This window comes from Scomber japonicus, chromosome 4, assembly GCF_027409825.1.
Source record: "Scomber japonicus isolate fScoJap1 chromosome 4, fScoJap1.pri, whole genome shotgun sequence".
Taxonomy (NCBI): Eukaryota; Metazoa; Chordata; class Actinopteri; order Scombriformes; family Scombridae; genus Scomber; species Scomber japonicus.
In genome coordinates this window covers 27,279,357-27,299,669 of record NC_070581.1, presented here as the reverse complement: position 1 = coordinate 27,299,669, position 20,313 = coordinate 27,279,357, and the positions used below count along the sequence as shown (strand labels likewise).

The 20,313-nt window shown below is 38.8% G+C and overlaps 1 protein-coding gene across 1 annotated transcript in view; it reads left to right on the top strand.

Moving 5' to 3' along the window:
- LOC128356806 (metabotropic glutamate receptor 4-like) overlaps window positions 1-17,374 on the top strand; it is a 126,893-nt gene extending 109,519 nt beyond the window's left edge. The window contains exons 7-10 of the mRNA XM_053316937.1: window positions 6,234-6,370; window positions 8,417-9,352; window positions 13,899-14,145; window positions 17,325-17,374. Coding sequence (XP_053172912.1) covers window positions 6,234-6,370; window positions 8,417-9,352; window positions 13,899-14,145; window positions 17,325-17,374 — 1,370 coding nt within the window. The remainder of the gene's footprint in view (window positions 1-6,233; window positions 6,371-8,416; window positions 9,353-13,898; window positions 14,146-17,324) is intronic.
- The last annotated feature ends 2,939 nt before the right edge of the window (window positions 17,375-20,313 follow it).

The following is a 20,313-nucleotide window of genomic DNA, read 5'->3' as shown; positions in this document are numbered from 1 at the left end:
TGTTGTTCCTGTAAGGAATAATAGGGCAGTGCATAATGTGTCTGTGTGTAGCGTCTGTGGTTGAGTGAGTGGAGACAGCGAGCGACACAAAAGTGACTTTGAGTGCCAATGGAGTTGAGGAAAACGTTAGCAGTAAGTTGTCAGTCTGGCAGTAAATGTACAGTACAGACTACAGTGTGTCAGTTAATAAACGCTGTAGCTTCTCAAGACCAAGAAAAGTCTTGTGTGTTGTTACCCCCAAGTACTGGAAAAGTGAAGGGAGTTATCCCCGAAGTTAGCATAACAGTATGGCTCATTTTAGTGTCAATCAGCCGGTCCCAAACAGCACAGAGAAATGTCTGGCTGCTGACTCATCATTTCCACCCGCCAAAGCAGTCAACCCAGAGGAAACACTGGGTAACCACAAAAAGTATAATATGATAATTCAATAATACAATGTATCATTTGACTGCTGTGTCAGTGTTAGCAGGGACATTTAAAACCTTCTTTTATGTCGACTACAACAAGGCTTGCTCACTTCCTGTTTCTATTTGTGTATAAATGGTTTCCATATTCTGAAAAGTCTCCATGGCCTTTATCGTTTTGTGTAATTGGTACAGAAATGGCTTTGTTATCTGATTGTTTTAAACTCTGTTAGTGCTATGTCTTCTGTTATTCATCTTTGTTAACTGCTTTTGGAAGTCATGTGTGTTGAAGAGGAATGAAGAGAAAATATCCAGCTAAGATGTAGGAAATTAGGTTTAAGTAAGGTTAAGGATGATGTACTTTGAAACTCTGAAAATAAATTACAGGCTTACATGTACAAGAAAAGCTACATAGAGTAGAAGGTCTATTCAGTAATTTAACCTGATGGTTTGTGGAGATATAATAAAAATGTGTGCAGAGCGAGGTCAAACTTAGGTCAGCGTTAGTGGTTATAGCAACTTGAGTTAATTATATGTCAGATGGGTAAAGGGTTAGAGTTTAGAAGCAATCTCAGCTGAATGCAACAGAAGCAGTTAGACACAGTTCCACTCTCACAGATAATCTTACAATAATGGAAACATTTATTTGTATGACATTTACAGAACATGCTTTTCAAGTAAGGGGCAATCATCCCACTGAAAGTACATGACAGGAATAATATACATTAAATACAAACAAAGGAACTTCAGGTACAGAAGCAAACCACTGCTGCATAATCCAAAGTTCAGTTCACAGCATCAGTCCCTACAGCTTGGATGAGTGAACACAATGGAAAGGTAGAAACAGCAACTGTTTTCTGGAAGATAGCACAAAAGGCTTTGATAATTTTGTGAATCACCTGACCTAACCATGATTTGTTTACTTGACACAGATATTTAGTGGCTGTGCGAACTATGAATCTTGACAGGAACAAATGCAGAATTTGTGCAAATTTGTTAGTGGAGCATCAAAATTTCTTATGAGGAGAAGGTTCGTGTAAATGGAGGGATGAGTCCACCATAATCACAATATTTTCCTAACCTCAACCAAGTAATTATTTTGGCCAGTTGGGGGCAGCGGAAACAAGCTGTGAACACAACATCGACATATCACTTTTTAAATTGATATGCCAAACCTTTTTGCAAATAGTTGCTTAATTACACATCCAGCAGTTACAGAGAAACATTATCATTTATTTGGAGTCATGTGTCTGTCCACGTGATTAATATAAATCCAATATTCACTCTCTTTTAGCTCTGTTTTTTGGTCTACAAACTTTAGCAGGTTAGGGTTAGGGTTAGGGTATATTCACAATTGCTAGGTTTGTTTGACTTAAGGTGCTGGGCAGGTAGTGGACAGTGGGTTTTTAGGACTACTTCTCTGAAAACAGCTGCCTGATGTGGCTGAAAGTGACACAATGAGCCGGAGAGCTAAATAACGAGCTGAAACTCGCTATAAAGTGCCGTAAAGCCAAAGGAGCAGCAGACTTGGTGCTAATTCTCTGTAGGTTCATCACTACGAGTGACATCTCTAACACACAGTGCCATTTGATACATTGTTACTATAAAAACTATTGATTAAAGCCACTTTAACCAAGTAGTTTTAGTGCGTAAACCTAACAAACCTGTACAGGCTGAATCACTGTTTAACTGCCATGTGTAATGGTACTGACGGGGATCTCATAGGAATACTTTAAACAATGTATTTCTTAGACTACATGTTGTTATATGGTAGTCTACATCTTCCACAAGAGGTTGGCAGCAACAAGGTCAATTTTACTGGTAACTAAATTGAAGAGAAAAAGGGCAAAACTGCACATAACTGGATTACTAAAACACACAATATGGCATTTGTCAGATTTGATTTGGTTTATTATATGTATGTAAGTAACATGAAAACAACAACACGAATTAGTCATGGATGAACATGTTTTGTTTTTTTGTTAATAATGTAGTCAACATAACCTTTATCGGTTGGGATAATAAAGGTTAAGTTGACACTGCTGTTCTCAGCACTTACTTTTCATCCCTAATGGACATGGAAAGAGAACTCGACAGCCCTCAGCACTGTTTTACTGTAGGCACCATCTTCAAAGTCAAAACATTGTTTACCTGTGCCTGGGCGTGCTTATTACTATGTAAGCAGGTCAGCCCTCATTTGTGTTAAATTAAAATAAGAAATAGTTTGTAGTTGTGTCCTGAAGTCATATTTGTTTAGTTTTACCAGATGGATACATTCTCCCAGCATTTGATTAAAGCTGAAATACTGTATAACAGGGCTTAATTGTTTATGCATTCTTTTATTTGTGGTGTTGAATTACTGGAAGGCTTGTCAGCACTGAAGCCATTCACATTACAACAGGGATGGCTAGGAAATCAATGCTGCACATTACCAGAATACTGCCTTGCTTTTAAGACTCTTTCTGTACAGATGCATAGAGAATTTAAAAGGTTTGTAAGAAAACAACAGGAAGGTCTACATGATCCCTGTGCATTCTGGGAATTGTCTATAGGAGTGCATGCTGACTAAAGGAAAGAAGAAACCTTGCCACTACAGATATAGTAGTTGAAGTTGATACTTATTGATGCACAGCATTATGTCTGTAATCCATGTGAAGCTGAAGTAAACGACTGATGTTTTTTTCAGAAATAGTACATACTCTACTTTATGCCATTTTTCCTGAGGACATTGTGTTTTCAAAGTAACTTTGCGAGACAATATCCTGATAGAGTGGTGATAAAAGTGTGATTAAGGGTTGGCTGTAACATCTCAACATACTCATTTAAAGCTGCTTGTTGTCATGAGGTTTGATTACTAATTGAATTTGGATATAACTTGAGGAAGCACTCAGTCACAGGATCATATATCACTACATGGCACAGTGATTAGCTCAGACATTAATAGTAATTAGGGAATGTTAATACGCTTTTGCTGTGGATGTGTGGTTACACAAATAGGAACCACTTTTCTTTACATCAGAATGAATTAGTCTTCTTCCCTGCACAGACTAATCCAAACTGATACAACAGTTTATAGAAAAATCTGAAATTAAAGAGTGTGAGTATTGCTTATCAATGGATCTTGCCTGTCCAGGAAAGCAGGAATATTAAGCAGTACAGCAAATTATGAGGATATGATACAATTTAACTCTGTTCCTCAGGTCATTGTTATAAAAACGAGAGAGAACGATGAAGAAATAATCAACGCCAGTGCTTAACTCTGCCCAACTGAATGACTAATAACCATGTAAGGCCTGGCCTCCAGTTAAAATAGTAATAAATTACATATCTGACACTTCTGGATCTTGGAATTTTTAAATTACTGCTTTGCATTCACGAGAAAAACTGGCAATTCTCTTTTCTTTAACTTGTAACTGAACCATGTTTGTAGCAAATGTCAAAGAAACTGAGTTAAATGAAGTAACCTTCAGATTTATAAATTCAACAGCAGTACCTGTATCTTTTACATTTCTAAACCCTTTAGATTTCTTGTGGCTTTGACAAATAGCTTTAATGGAGTGAAATGTTCACTAATTTGCTATGACTTCCGTGACATCCTCAAAATTAAGTCTGTTTAAATACAGCGCAAGTGTTTCTTAAAAGAATGTAGAGCTTTAAATGTGTCTCTTGCAATAAAACAACCTTAAAATCAATTAAAAAATGTTTTAAGCAGGTTGCCAATTCTAACTAACAGACCAGTCAGTGCTGGATTGAGACTAATATTCATTTAAGATATGCAAAAACACAACACTCAGTTTCACAGCTATTGTCATAACTGAGCTGAAAATGAATAATTTTTATATATGTATGTATTTTATGTACAATGCATGTTAGTATTTATACAGTGCATCATCCACACTATGGTTGTGTTATCCTGATGTGTCAGATGGTTTGTTACAAAGAGCTATCTGAGAAGTTGTCCTTGGAAAAGGGCCGTCGCATTCAAATAATACTTGGCAGGTGATTGAATGAAGCATCCGTCTATCACGGGCCAACTTCTTGCTGTCATCACATCTCACCCACACTCATGGCTGCCAGGAGTTCTTCATATGACGCTGATTGGTCCAAACCATTGACTATATACAAATATGGACGTCATGACAGCTCCCAAAAAGTGAAGCCAAAATATCTTAATCATCCCGTGGTAGATGGCTATATTACAGATGGCTGCAGTCATCCCGCTGCTTGACTCTATTGTGCAGTCACTGCCTGCAAATGACGTCACACAGGCAAGATGACAGCTCCTGGCTTCAGGTGTGCATAGTGGTAGGAAGTGGAGATGCATTGTATATCTGTACAGTCCACTGTTCTGCCACAAGCACATAACTTGAACCCTAACAAGTGATCTTGCAAACCCAAGTGCCTCACAAGGCAAGGCAGCTCTCAAAGCAGTCCAACACATACAGAGTACAATTAAGTATTTTACTATTACCATTTTATTTTCTGTAAATTAGTCAGTAGGTGGGTTTTACTAGACTGCATGGCTTTAATTTTTAAGTGTTATCTTCTACATTGTTTCCAGAGAAAATCTACCAGGTTATTAAACAAGCTGTTTGTTAATATTTGCTGGCTGTGCATGAAAATTAAAATGCCTATTTGCAAGTTAAGATGTGAAACTAATCGATTGAAGCAATCAAATTAGAAGGAACATCCCACTCAATTTCCTGTATTGCTGAGATGGCCAAGAAAATCTTCATAATTGCACCTTACTGCCTGCTGTTGTCTTACACATGCCCTCCAGATAATTCAGCAGGATGCTACTAATGCAATTAAATCCTATGGGTTTTGATCAGACCTCTGACATGCACAAGTTTGCAGAAGGGAGAAAACAAGTCTGGTCCCGAAGCCTGACTCACAATCAACAATCGATATGGTGACCTATTAAAAGGAACAAAACACTCAAATAAATAATCCCTTTTATTCTTATGAGAGAAGAGAGAGTAGTCAATACTTGTGAACATGAAAAACTCACTCCAAAATGCATTGGGTTAAAAATATAAAGTGTCTGACGAGGATGTGTATAAATTTTCTGTCGCAGGAAAATGTGATATCCATTTGAACTGAAGTAGCTCCAGAATCTATTGTTCATAACATCAAGATATTGAAAGTAGAAAATGCAAAACACACTTAAACTACAGGTTATGTTTCTTGTTTTTGTTTGTTTGGGTTTTTTTTTTTTTTGCTTTCCTCTCCACATTTCCACTTTTCACAACTGCTCAGTATTAAGGGCTTGCATTGAAAGAGAGACAGCAAGTTTGGTAGGAGCAAATAGAGTGAGATGGGGATGCTATTAATGGTCCTTTTCTCAGAGACGCTCTGTGGCGGGCTCTCATCACTAAATCTGTGAGTCCTTGTTCCCTCACACCACACTTTTATAACAAGTGGTGAAGCTGGAGAGGGGTTCATAGTTGGCTCAGAAAAAAGGGAGAAACAGGAAACTGAGAGATGAGAGAGACCTCAAAGTGGTAATTAAAATCAGTGCTGTCATTCGTTAGCACTCTGAGGAGGATCTTGTGTATAACAAGCAATGGGGCAATAAGCAGAATGAAGGAGTGTGAAATGATATGGGAACATGAACAGACAGCAGCCCTGGCCCTCCTCAAACGACCAGGACAACATGGCTGTCAACATCGATTTTGCTCCCATCATTAACACTGTAACAGCACTGGCTTCAAGTTCCCCTTGAAGCCTCGTTTCATCTAAGAGCCTGATGAGAATGAGAGCTTGACTTGATACCATCTTGTTTTGCACTTTAAAACAATAACAAATACTTTTCTTTGTCATCTTCAGGAATCGCTGGCACCCCGGTGGTCTTCAACGTGAATGGAGATGCTCCCGGTCGCTATGAAATCTACCAATACCAGATATCAAATAGCACCACAGAATATAAGATCATTGGCCACTGGACAGATCAGCTGCATTTGGACGTATGAATATTTTAAATATTAGTACAAATGATGATTTAATGTTGTATGTTTTTTCACAATATGACATATGACTTTAGTACAGGTCAAAATGCTCAATATCCACTTAACTTTTACAGTTTGGAAAAATAATGAATTAAACATCCCATATTTGATTAGCATTTCATTACTAATTCAGCTAATTTTATCTTGTCAAGAATTTACAAGACAAAAAAAATGGCAATACAACTACAAAATTGAAGTTTCTCCAAATGGAAGATGGGTGTTTTGACCACAAGTCATCTAGAAATGAATTAAATGAGCAATCAATTGGCATTAAGCATAAGACAAGGCCAACAGAATCTAAATTCATGTATACTCTCTCATTCCACAGCAGCCTCTGTGTATCTTTACTATTTAAAGTAACTCTAGTATTCCCACACATAGTAAAGTATCATTAATTCGCCTCCTATCATTAATTATGCTGAATGCATCTTGCTTTGTCAGGTTTTATAGGTCAATAGTCAGTGGATATAACTAATCATCCTTCTGGTTGTCTTTACAATATATGGACATACAAACAGAGGCATTGCAATGCAGACTGTGTTGTACTTCCAAAACTTCCACAATATTTTCCATCATAATTATGCTCATTAGAGTGGGTCTATAATGCTGTGAAAAGACAAGGCCATATTTTTCCATCAACCTTATTTTGCTATTTGCCATCATTACTACATACAATAAAATACTAGTTTCCACTTAAGCTGATATACATGCACGGGGCAGAGAGTCTGCAGCGTACCATATGAGACCAAAATTGCTTTCTTTTTAAATTCCAAACCATGAAACGAACAATGCGTATCCATCATTGTTTTGTGGTCATGCATCATTCATACATGAGCCCCCGGGCGTTCTTATTTTGTTGATGCACATAATGAAGGTGTGGTATTAGATTATTGGAGACATCAAGGTGCCGAGTTACTGCTGCACAGACCTCATCTTGCCAGCTTCACCTGGCAGAGACCTCCCAGGAAAATTCAAAAATGCCGTATGGAGTTTTATTTTTACATACAAAACCAATCACCTAAACCATCCAGATGTTTATTTGAATAATTTAATATTCGTCCAACCCATTGCACACCGTGTTTCACTTAATAGGTCATCTTAAGCCAACTGCATTAAAAAAAGCACATGTATGATACTGCACTGCCCTGTGTTGAGACTGCAGTATCATGCAGCTAGACTATGTACTTATCTTTCTTCAAGTACATCATTCCTTGGAGGTAATTAAACAGGAAAGGTGTTTTATGTTGAGTGTAATTTGTTGAGTTTACACAATAGTGTCTTGATAAAAAGAGTGTTTTCTCTTGCATTATGTTGTTTAACATGTAAGAAGTGAAACAATATGTAGTAAATTGTGTTAATGTTGTGTGTTAGTTAAATCCTACTTTAAAATGTGCCCTTTAATTCTTGTTACAAGCTTATCTTAATGCAATAATGCTGAGGAAGTGCACAGTATTGATTCACCTTGTTTGGATTTTAGGGATGTCAGCATGCAAGTAGTTTAGTTTAGTTTAGTTTGGTCCTTTTTAAATGCATACAACTCAAGTAAATACTCATATGTCCTCATTTTCTTAATTTCCCTTAAAAACAGTGATAAACCAAAAAAAAGCTGATTCTGACCAAAAAGGTGTAGGCTTAAGCATTAGCGTATAACACCAACACTTTTTACAGTACATTAGTCTTTTGAATAGATCCCTACATAGATGACATAATGCACATAATAAAACACTGAAAATATACACAAATAAATATTTCCTTATATGTATGCATGGTTATATATCCAAGGTCCATTTACATAACGAAATACATTACAAAATCCATACAACAATATTTATGCCTCAGCTTTATGTAATGTGTTTTTAATCTATGTTGTGTGTTACTTATTTTAAATTATTTTTCAAGTATATTCCAAAAATGGACTCCTTTAACTTACTTTGTTTTTTTCTAATCTTAATTAAAACAGTTTTAGTGAAATAAATGGTTCATTACTGCTAATTCTTCTTCCAGATCAATGAGATGCAGTGGCCTGGTGGAACACAAGAAGTCCCGTCCTCTATATGCAGCCAACCCTGCCGTCCTGGGCAGCGCAAGAAGACGGTGAAGGGAATTCCATGTTGTTGGCACTGCGAGAACTGTGATGGTTATCAGTATCAGGCGGACACTCACACCTGCAAGATGTGTCGCTTTGATCTGCGGCCCAACGAGAACCACACGGGCTGTGTTCCCATTCCCATTGTCAAGCTGGAGTGGAGCTCCCCGTGGGCGGTCATCCCCGTCCTTATCGCTGTCCTGGGTATCATGGCTACTCTGTTTGTGGTCGTCACCTTCGTACGCTACAATGATACACCCATTGTTAAGGCATCAGGTCGAGAGCTGAGCTACGTGCTGCTGACCGGTATCTTTCTGTGCTACGCTACCACATTCCTCATGATCTCTACTCCTGATGTGGTCATATGCTCACTGCGAAGGATTTTCCTAGGCCTGGGTATGAGCATAAGCTATGCAGCTCTGCTTACCAAGACCAATCGGATCTACAGAATTTTTGAGCAGGGAAAGGTGTCGGTTAGTGCCCCTCGATTAATCTCCCCAGCCTCCCAGTTAGTAATCACTTTCAGCCTGATATCAGTGCAGCTCCTCGGGGTGTGTATCTGGTTTGGTGTCGACCCGTCGCAGGCCATCATCGACTACGAGGACCAGCGCACGGCCAATCCTGTCAAGGCCCGTGGCGTTCTGAAATGTGATATATCAGATCTGTCCCTCATCTGTCTGCTGGGTTACAGCATGCTGCTGATGGTCACCTGCACAGTTTATGCCATCAAGACCAGAGGGGTTCCCGAAACATTCAACGAGGCCAAACCTATCGGCTTCACCATGTACACCACTTGCATTGTATGGCTCGCATTCATCCCCATCTTCTTTGGGACCTCACAATCAGCAGAAAAGGTAAATATGCCACTTGAAATGTGGTCAAAGTAGAAAATAACCAACCGAGTTTTAGATCCATGCACAGATGCCAAAGCAGTCACTAAGCTTTTTTTCCCCAATTGCACTGTATTTACAGAGAGCACAATAGCAGCAAGTCGATTAAATTCACTTGTGCATGTTGGATGTCAGTTTTCCATTTGGACTTTTTATATTTCCTGTGTGCCTCGTTGTGGAGAAAATGGCCACTTAAATTATGTTTGTTGTTGTAGCATCAGCCTTGTGATGGTGGATGCTGCCACTATTCATCGTGAGATGATGGGCTTTGTCCTCCACTGTGGGGATTACAAGCCTTTTAGAGCCGACTTGTGAGGATAATTCTTTCACCTCAAGTTTGCTTGGATATGTTTTCTTTAATTGTGTTTCTGTGAGTGTGTGTGTGTGTGTGTGTGTGTGTGTGTGTGTGTTTGTGTGTTTGTGTGTTTGTGTGTTTGTGATTCAGCTTCACTGGGTGGGAATACCGAGTAGTCAATCACTGCACATTCATATGCAAAGAAATAGATAACGCGTGTTTGTGAAGTAGCATAAAATTACTGTGGATGTTGATGTTTCTTGTCAACATCACAAATTACCTTTTACAAGTGCCAATTTTGAGGTTGCTCAACACAGATGTACATTAAAGAAGCGGAGGCTGAGAAAGTCAAACTAACGATTTCAGTAAAAGCAGTATGAGATTGCTATAGTGCTGCACAATAATAACAATAACAACTTTATAGCAGCCTCTGGATTGCAAACAACATAAAAGGGGGTTTGTTAAAAGGCAAGGTAGTGGGTGCATGAACATTTAGTTCTAGTAAACTGGTGTAGAGACAAATGCCTAACGAGAAAATGTTTTTTGGACCAAAACTGTGGGAGAGAAGTACACTTTTCGGGAGGGACACATTCTAATTTTCTACTCAGTTTGAAAATATGTACAGTTGTAGCAACCCAGTAACATAAAGAACATTACAGTTCACAAGAAAACAATCTTTCTCCCAAATACAAATTTTACATGAATCTTTTGATAAATTGTTATTCGATTTGTAATTGGGAAATTGTCATCTGCCTTTTTCTTTCTGCCAAGTTACACAGGAAGAAAAAAAAGTTGTCAGGCAGATCAGAAAGAGAACATTGGGAGAGTAAAACAGTAAGGCTTTTAGTCATGTTTCCTTTGCTATATGTCTGCCATGTACAATAATATAAAACAAACAGCACAACTCAACACTCTGAATTAAATAATACAAGGAGAAATGTTGAATGGGCCTATGATAGAAGAGGACATTAGTTGATGTTTGCTAGATATGTTTTTTAGTTTTTTTCTGTAGATTTAGTCAAAGCCCTTTAGCATCAACAGGCAGCCAGACTGCTACCCAATGCTATAAGATTGTTCACCCAATGACTTGACATGATCTTTGCTGTACTTTGTTGCTGGTGGACTATATTTGTTCTGTCAACTAGTTTATAATGTCACAGCAACACTGAATTTGAGGTTAGGGAGTGAGTATCTTTCCCCAGAGTGTGGTCCATAGCAAAGGTACTCCATGCAAGTAAACACAGCCAGCGATGAAAAAGGCAGCCAAGATACAAATAATCTCTGTTTGTCACTTGTGTCTCCGGGTGGATAAACTGAGAGGGGGAATAATTCTCAGTCTAACAAGGTTTCTTTCAATCTTATCCAACTGGCACTTACACAAATCCAAGACTTTTTATGTTATCACAAAGAATCACATTCATTTACACCATGAAATTAAACTGAGACTGACTGTATGACTACAGTATAAAAGAACATCACAAATATACAGTACTGTAGTAAATACAGTTCAGTAGGGCTGCCAAAACTGGTTTGATCCATTCGAATATGTATTTTTGTGTATTATGTGCATACTGTAAGAGGCAGACGAGACAACTACTTATAGGTATATTTATTTCAACATAAACATGTCTTTTAAAGTATCCTAATATCTACACATTAAAAAATAATGTACTATGATGTAAAACTTCATAGACCATATACCCCTCTTGAGAGAGATATCAAATGAATTATTCTTAATAGATACGCTACTCGATGGCCCAAAAAAAGTCAGGAAATATTCATACCCAATTCTTACCAAAATCTAAAAGTATTTCCAAATAGGCAGCTTTTTAAAGTGCTCACAGTGAAAATCACTCTCTCTGCAGCCCGAGCTGGATTGTAAACTTGCTGCCATCATTAACCACACGCCCATTGTTGAATTATTTGCTTGTTTCAGCTTGACCTACATTTCATTTTCATTCAATGAAAGTGACGTCGTGTGACTCCTTTTCGTCATGCACTTTTGCGAACTGCTGAGTGAATCACTGTGGCAGCCTTCCAGGAGGCAATGTCTGAAAATATGTGCTGTTAACCCCGTATTTAAATGCTCCTCCCCCTCCCCCCTCCCCTTCCCCTCCCCTCTCTGTGCCAGTCAGCTTTTCACGCTACCTTTGAGTGTGACCGGTGGGAACAACTATAAAAACATTTGATTTCCTACATGGTCAGACAACACATCACATGACAGTGTTACAGTTATACATACAATACCAGGACCCAAAGACACTAAATGGAATTATTATAAAGTATTTTATATAAAAATGTCTTCTGTAAAAAAATGCATAGGTTTGCCAGAGACTAATAAATATAGGATATATATAAGATATAGTCATTAGAACATGTGCAAAAAAATACCAGACTTGGACAACCTGAGTGTGATCCTGTTAACATGTTTTATGTACAGGTAGAGACAGCTCTGGCAGCTGGCCGGAAAAAAAGATTCGAAGCCTAATGACAGAAAAGAGCAATCCTGCTTCAAAGAAACTTTATAATGGCTCAGTTTCTGTCCCCGGCCCTGTTCCCTTGCTGTGCCGATGGAGCAGATTGGCAATCATATCGGCGTGTCAGGGAAAATTTATGTCACCGGGGCCGATGGAAGTGGACAAGGGTCTTGACTCCCCTCACAGAGTGACTCCACTCTATACTCCAGAGGGGTAGCAATATTGTTCCGAACTCACCCCAGGCCACGTGTAATCTTCTCAGGAGATTACAACACTCCCCCTCTATCACCAAGGAGGGCTCATGTGCTGTTTTCAGTATGATGGAACACAATGCCCTATCACTTCCATTTTGCACTGACATCTTTTCTCTCTTTTTTTTTCTAAACGGACATGGTATTATGAGCCTAATTTGCGCCAGGCTTCTGTACAGTTTTTGCTTTTTATTACATTAAATTATACCATAGTCAGTGCACAAGAGACCAGGCTATTTATTTCACTTTGCACATCTTCCCCTACAACACAATGTTCTACCTGTAGTATGTGTGAAAAACCTGTACATATTATGATTCATTTGAAATATTATCACCTCTATGAGATTAACACTAACAGATATCTACCTTCCAGCCCAGATGATCATGGTGGTGTAAAACCGATTAAAAAAAAAAAAAATCAGAAAAGATAAATGTTGCACAAGCTCACATACACACAACATATGTCATAATGCCATGTTAGGAAACATCATTTATAACTGTTGAAATGCTAGTGGTGAAGAGGCCTTTGGGCGATTCCCATGCCAAACAACTCAGTCATTTGTGATGTCTGCAAATGTAATGTCAGACAAAACCTCAGGCAAATGTCTTTGAAGGATGTCTGCCAGCTGTGTTTCCACTGTACACTCGCTGCCGTGTGCTCATCAAGTTCAGAAGACCTGTATGACTTTCACCCAAATCACAAAGTGAACTGTCCTCTTCTTGCTTGTTTATCTCATATTTGCTTCATGGAATTTAATGGTTTTTAATGGTTTCTACACTATGATTTCTATTTTTGTCTCAATTTTCTTTGTAAAAACCTTGACATTCACCTTTCAATATCAAATATGATCAATATATCATATTTTTACAGCCCCTGCGCTAACCTACTACATACCTTACACCTACAAATCAGAGATGGACGGTGTATGAGCTCTGGAATAATTATCATAGATGGAGAATCACTTGCAGGCACTTTTAATATGCTGTAGGATGTTTCTCTGTACTCCATATTTGTTGCCTGTAGCTATATATCTGCTCCCCAGCTGTGGGTTGCAGCTGTCACTGGCTTCAGAGAGCACACAATCCTTATGCTGTTGTCTAAAACCTCAGGGCGAAAACATCTATACGCAGGCTACATAGACACCCATCAGGGGGCACTTCTATTAGTTGTATACCATAAATAAACAAACACCTCATTGAAAGCAGACCCCAGGAGTGATGAACCCACACATGAAAATAAAAGAAGAATAAAGGTTACAGTATGTCATCGCATTGTATTATGTGAGGATTATGTGATACTATGAGCAGTGCAAAATTAATTTCTTCTACACAAGAAGCCTATAATATCCACACGTTACTTGAGTAATGCAGTGCTTGTTTTAAATGCAACACTGAAAGCTCTTAAATTAAACTTCACTTATCACCAATAAGTTAAGGCTCAACAACTGATTCTGTTGTTTTTGTCTCCTGTCTCCTCCTAATTACAGATGTATATCCAGACCACAACCCTGACCATCTCCGTAAGCCTTAGTGCATCTGTGTCTCTGGGAATGCTCTACATGCCCAAGGTATACGTGGTTCTCTTCCATCCAGAGCAGAACGTACCCAAGCGCAAGCGCAGCCTAAAGGCTGTGGTCACTGCAGCTACCATGTCCAACAAGTTCAACCCCAAAGGTGGCTTGAGGCCCAACGGAGAGGCAAAGTCTGAACTCTGTGAAAGTCTTGAAACACAAGGTTGGTATTACTAATACAGCAGTAAAGACAACAACGAAAAAAAGAGAAAGAAATGTGTTCCAGTGGACCTCAACCAGGAGCTGATTTTATGCTGATGAAATGAGCGGTGTCGGCATACAAATACAGCAGTTATAGAATATGCATGTCTACTTGAAATTTATGATCTCCTTTTAGGTGAACATAATTGACAGCGGTGTTATTTCTCACTTCAGCAGTTCTGGAAATTAGCAAGCGTTACGTGAGCATACAAGATATAAGGGTGTACTTTCTGTGCCAACTGAAGTGGTGTTATACTTTGTCTTCTTCTGGGGTCATGAACCATTGCCGATGGCACAAACAGAATTGTGTGAATGATTAGAGACTGGTAGGAGTGGCTTTTATCTAGCTTCTACCTGGAATAGGATTAGGTTTATTAATTCTACATTATTCAGCTTTTTATTGATCAATGACAGGATAACTAATGCTTATAGCTAAATTTATTACTCTTCTTTGATTAAACAAGATCCAGTAATATTTCAAATATTACTATGTTCTAAATAAGCTACACAGAATACTGGAAATAGAAAAAAATAGGCTGTAAGTAACTTTTGTGATTCACCAGGATAATCCTGCTTTTTGAATACAGGGAACAGAAAAAAACGGTTCCATTTTCACTAACTCTAACCACACTGGATTTGTGAATCAGGAGGTGTGACAGGGTGCCCACACTATTCTGATTTTGAAAGGGACAAAGGAGACGGGTAGCTTAGTGTTGGAAAAGAGGATATTTCAATCACCAAGATAAAATGTATGAGTAGGCAGTCCCTGTGTGGGGGCAGGCTTAAATCCAATCAAGCAACCACACATGTTCTGATTACTGCTAGTCCTGATTTTATACTCTGACAAGCTGAACAGTATAGAATGGTGTGTATTAGGACTAGAAAGCCTGCGCCCACACTTGCATCCATGCCTCTTTTCCCACCTCAGAATGGAGCTGTTATATCTTATCCTATTTTAAAGCCCATTTATCCGTGCTGATTCTCACCTTTCGGTTTGAACTGTACATCTAACAACTGCTCTTTGTGCTTATGTGTCAGACTGTGTTGAGGGAGGGGACCCTTGTGAGGGACTTTAGACTCTCAGGTAACCTTATTAGACAATGATTTTGCCCTTCTACTATGTGTGACCACTTTTTTTTCTCCTCTTAATTTCTGCTAATGTTCACCACAACACTCGTGCCTGCCTTTATTATGCACAAAGGACCCCAGCTGCCCCTTGGCTAAAATACAGCACCCTGAATGACACAAGGCAGTAATCACGCCTTCACAAATCCACCCTTGACCAACAAACATTAACTTGGATGGACAATATTGGTGTGTGGTGCTGTAAAATGGCCAATCAGCATGGTAAAGCCTGTTAATTTGGGAAGATGACACCACTCTGCCTGAGTGCAGGAGACAAGCGATAGCCATGTGTCCCCTGTAATTTGTTTCCCTGTTGACAAAAGAAGGAATTTGTGGTAATGGGACAACAACAACAATAAGAGTGAAAAGGAAAAGACAGATGGGGCTGCCCGCTCCAATTCTTTCTGGACCATCTATTCTTTATCTTGGCCTCGCAGCACATAAATATTAAAATAAGGTTCATTTATCAATGCTTCTCTTGGAAGAGATGCTTTGGATGAAATGGCGAGAATACCGCCCCCATTCACACACCCAACATGGCACTGACAAATATACAAAAATGCTTACCATTACACATCTCTCCTCTACAGCACTTTTGCCCCTACTCTGGCTTTCAGCTGTCTTCTGATTGGATTCATCCCCTCTGACATATTTAATCAGCCAAGGCTGCTGTGGGCAGATTGGCAGATTGGTTGTGTGATTACCACCACCAAGCATGCTCGCTGAAGACAGTTTTATTTCAAAAAAATGACACACACACATACACACTGACACTTGCATACAGACATATGTGTGCATACAAGCATGACTGCACACATACACACAGGTATGACAGTCACATTTAACCAGCAGTTTGGACTTGTCTATGGTCATTACTAGTTTTGCTCGGCCCTCCGGTGCATCTGTTTTATTCACAGCTGAAAAAAATTCCATGAAACAAGAAAAGCATGTCAAAGAATAATGAGCACTATTATCAAACATTGATGACAACAAGTATAGTGCCAAGTCAGATCACATACTGTATTGTCTTAATAGGACTTTACATCTAATATGCCGTACAATTAGAAAATGTTAATACAGTGACGGACTGCTGCATGCTTTGCTTTGTGCACACAGAAATCTCAGGTCTTTGCATGTGGTAACAGACTTGCATTTGAATGGTTACTATTGCATTTTATACCTCTGCTGTGATCTGCTTGGTGACTTTATATAGTGCTTTTTTTGTAATAAAATTTAAACATATAGTCGGCTGTGAAGAAAACAATATGAAAGAGTTTTCTCTGATTTCCTGAATGGTACTGTAATAGCAGGCATTTGCACAGGATCAATGATTCTGACTGCACATAATCACTTGACAAATATTTCAATGTGCAAACTGTGATTTGTTGTTCAAATGTTTGCGACAATCAACAGTAGTTATTCAATGCAATAAGGTTGAATTTATTAATTCTGTTTTAGAGCTCAAACAACTAGTTGATTAATAAAGTAGTCAATAGGATTAGAAGGTTGATCAATTCTGATCAATTTTTCAAACAAATATACAAATTCTCTGGTTCCAGCGTCTTGAATGTACAGATATCACTGGAGATTGAATATTTTTAGGTTGGTCTGACAAAACATTCATTTCATTGACTAAGAAAAAACCAAAAAACAATCAGATTAAGCCATAACGAAAATAATCATTAATTGCAGCCCTAATCAGTGTTATTTTTTTTTTTTCATTTTACATCAATCCAATAGTTTATTTTGAATCACACTGACATTCCTGTATTGCAAATTACACATTTAAATTCAAATTCAATATACTGATGGAGGATATATCATTCCTGTAAATACAGTTTTTACATTACAGTATCCTGCTATTATGATTGGTCCACCTGCACTCGCTTGATGAAGTCACCCATAAATCAATCTGGACTCCACCATATGCTCTGAAAGATTACTGTCTCCCATCTTTGCGTGTCACCTATGGATTTTTAACTTTCTCACTTCTTTCTCCCACACCTTCACCTGCAGTGTTGGCCTCCAAGCAGACATACATAAGCTACAGTAACCATGCCATCTAAGACAGAGACGAACCATGGAAGCTGAACAAGGGCCTGCCTGAGGAGAAATCACCTGATTCTGGGGAATACTGGAAATATACTGCAGGACTTCCAAGCTTCTACAGCGGAAAGGAGTGGGGTGGAAAGATGGGAATTTGTCACTCCATGAATAAAAAGGATGTCACATTTTTCTAGAGAATCAGGTAAAGGCATAAATGCCAAATTTATGAGAAATTAGTAGATTGCAGGAGGGAGATGGGAGATGTAAGGGAGACTGGACAGTTAATTTTCCTCTTCCCACCCTTTCTGAGACATGCGTGAGCACTGGGCAGTGAAGTTTCCAGATGCAGGCTGAGTGAACCACCTGGAGCCTACAGTATGTTTTCCTTCTGAAGTGTATAGCACACAATGTCAGTTCTCTCTGAGGCTGAATCGTTTGTCTCATTTCAACAAAAACAGGAATGTGTTTCTGTTTTTTGCAAAAGTCAAATGCAGTTGACAAGATCAAACAGTATAAAAATATAGTCATTATTTTTGGTAACTGGTATTATTGGAGTTGAAAGCTGCAGTATTCTTCAAACTGTACATGCCTTACTACAACCCATTCAGTATTCCTGTATGAACTAACCATATCTGAAACACCATTCCAGTTTTTTATTAATGTTTCATAATAATGTTGATAACGCCATCATCTTGGCAGACCTAGTGTACAGTCCCAGAGCATGCTTGTGGGAGCATCACGTGTACTGTGCTGTGTTGTCAACGTCAATGGAATGCAACATTTGTTATTGTTGTCATTCACAGTGGAGATGTCATTTTGGATCATTACCCACTGGGTTACCTTCTGCTACATAAAGGGTAACTTCAAACAGAAAATGAGCCAAACTAAAAACAGATTGCCATGGTATACCTTTATAGTTTACACCACATGCATAAAAGTCAGTCGGGACCTGGAGACTTGACGATGCATACTATAAACACCCCCGATTTATTGGCCCTTATTTATCATACACTTGTTGAGACCTTTCCAAAATTCAAGCAGTTGGATGATTGTAAGAAGTTTAAAGGGGACCTATTTTGCTCATTCCTAGTTCAACATTTATATTATTTATCTTCTATTGGCCCTTTATTCAGCCCCTCAGTTCAGCTTCTGTGTCTAATAGGCAGTTTTAGCTTTTTAGTGTCTTTTACCCCTTTTCCACCGAGCTGGAGCTGGTGCTGGTTCAGAGCCAGAGCCTGACTAAGCACCGGTTCTTTGCTTTTCCACCACCAAAGCTCCAGCCCCGAGCCTCAGAACGGGAGCCAGAGCAAGCACCGACTCTTTGCTCGTCTAAAGCAAGAACCGATTACGTCAGCGGACTGGGGGGGGGGGTTAACGTTTATTAGCCGGCTAGCGGGGCTAACGTTTATTAGCAGACTAGCGGGGTTAACGTTCATTAGCTGACTAGCGTGGCATTTACAGAGGGTTAAAGATTTGTTGATTAAAAGTACTATTTTTATCATTTTTTTTGCCAGAGCTGTCGTCTTCTTCTTCTTCTACTTCTACGTCTTTGTTTCCGGCAGGCTATATGCCTTGCGCCATGTTGCTGCCTCTCACTGGTGAATCATGGAAGTGCTTCAAAGGCGCGCACTGGCTACGTTATACAGTGACGTGGCTCCTTGCCAGTGGAAAAGCAACAGGTTCGTAAGAGGTGCTTGGATTAGCACCAACTGAGCACTAGCTCTAGCACTAGCTCCGAACCAGCACTGGCTCCAGCACGGTGGAAAAGGGGTATTTAAGGCCCACCTCTCAAAAACCCACTCTGTTCTGATTGGCCAGCTTTTGCCAAGGGCCAGCTGTGTCACAGAAGTGTTAAATTGCTACAGATGCAAAACCAACATTTCCTGCTTTGTAGCTTCATAATAAAAGCTTTTAAATTACTAAATTACTAAGACTTTTATCGTGAAGAATTTACAAGAAATTAAACATTTTCCTTCCCGAATAAGCAGAACAACAATATAAGAAGATATTTGGAGCTCTATGTTCAGCGGATCAGTTAGATATAATGCAGGGAAGAATAGCACAATAGGTCCCCTTTAAGTTTTGTCATCTGTTTTATTTTCCAGATCCACCATTAAAAGTTAACTCTTAACCCAGAAAATAACCCTACATTAGTTTAAATAGATACATTTGCTTATTTAGTATTCTATATTATCCTGAGTTTTCTATAATTCTATGATGTTTAAATAACCGTTTTATTGGGTTACTCCAGAATAGTCTAGCTTCTGTGGTGTGTTCTGTCCCTAAATGCAGTTTAGCTTGATGAAATACTTAATTTTTGAACATCACATCAGTTTGTTGTCATATCAGACATGTGATTTTTTACATTTGATGGTGATAGACCGATTCACATATAACAGTATTGCTTGGGAACCTCCTGTGATAGAGTATTTTTTTCCTCCTCTGGTTCAATAACTTGCTACAGTGGAAATGATTAATGATAGTTTAAAAGAGTTATTTTGGGAGCACATGTAGCTACTCAGCATGAAGACCCATTTGGAGAAGGTGCAAGCTCATTTCCATTCAATGGACTTCATAGATAATTATGTGGATGGCATGCATAGTGCTTCGCAAGGAGTGATTTATCTTTCAAAATGCTCGACACAATCACATTTATGGCTAATTCTACAGCCTATGTTATCCTCTGTTTCATTATCCTGCACAGTCCTTTGTGTTTTGGTAATAGTTTTGGTATCAGATTTTTACATAATAGCCATTTAATTTAGAGTTAGACCTTTTTTACAGTAAACCTGCATTAAGTGACAGTGCCGAACATAGTGCCAAACTCTCTTTTAGCTTCTTTTAGCTCACCGTTTTGTTTTTTGGTCAATATGGTCTTCAGGCACTCACCAGACACCTGATATGAAAAACTACAGGACCTCTATCACTCAAAGAAGATGATTGTCTTCACCTGCGTGGC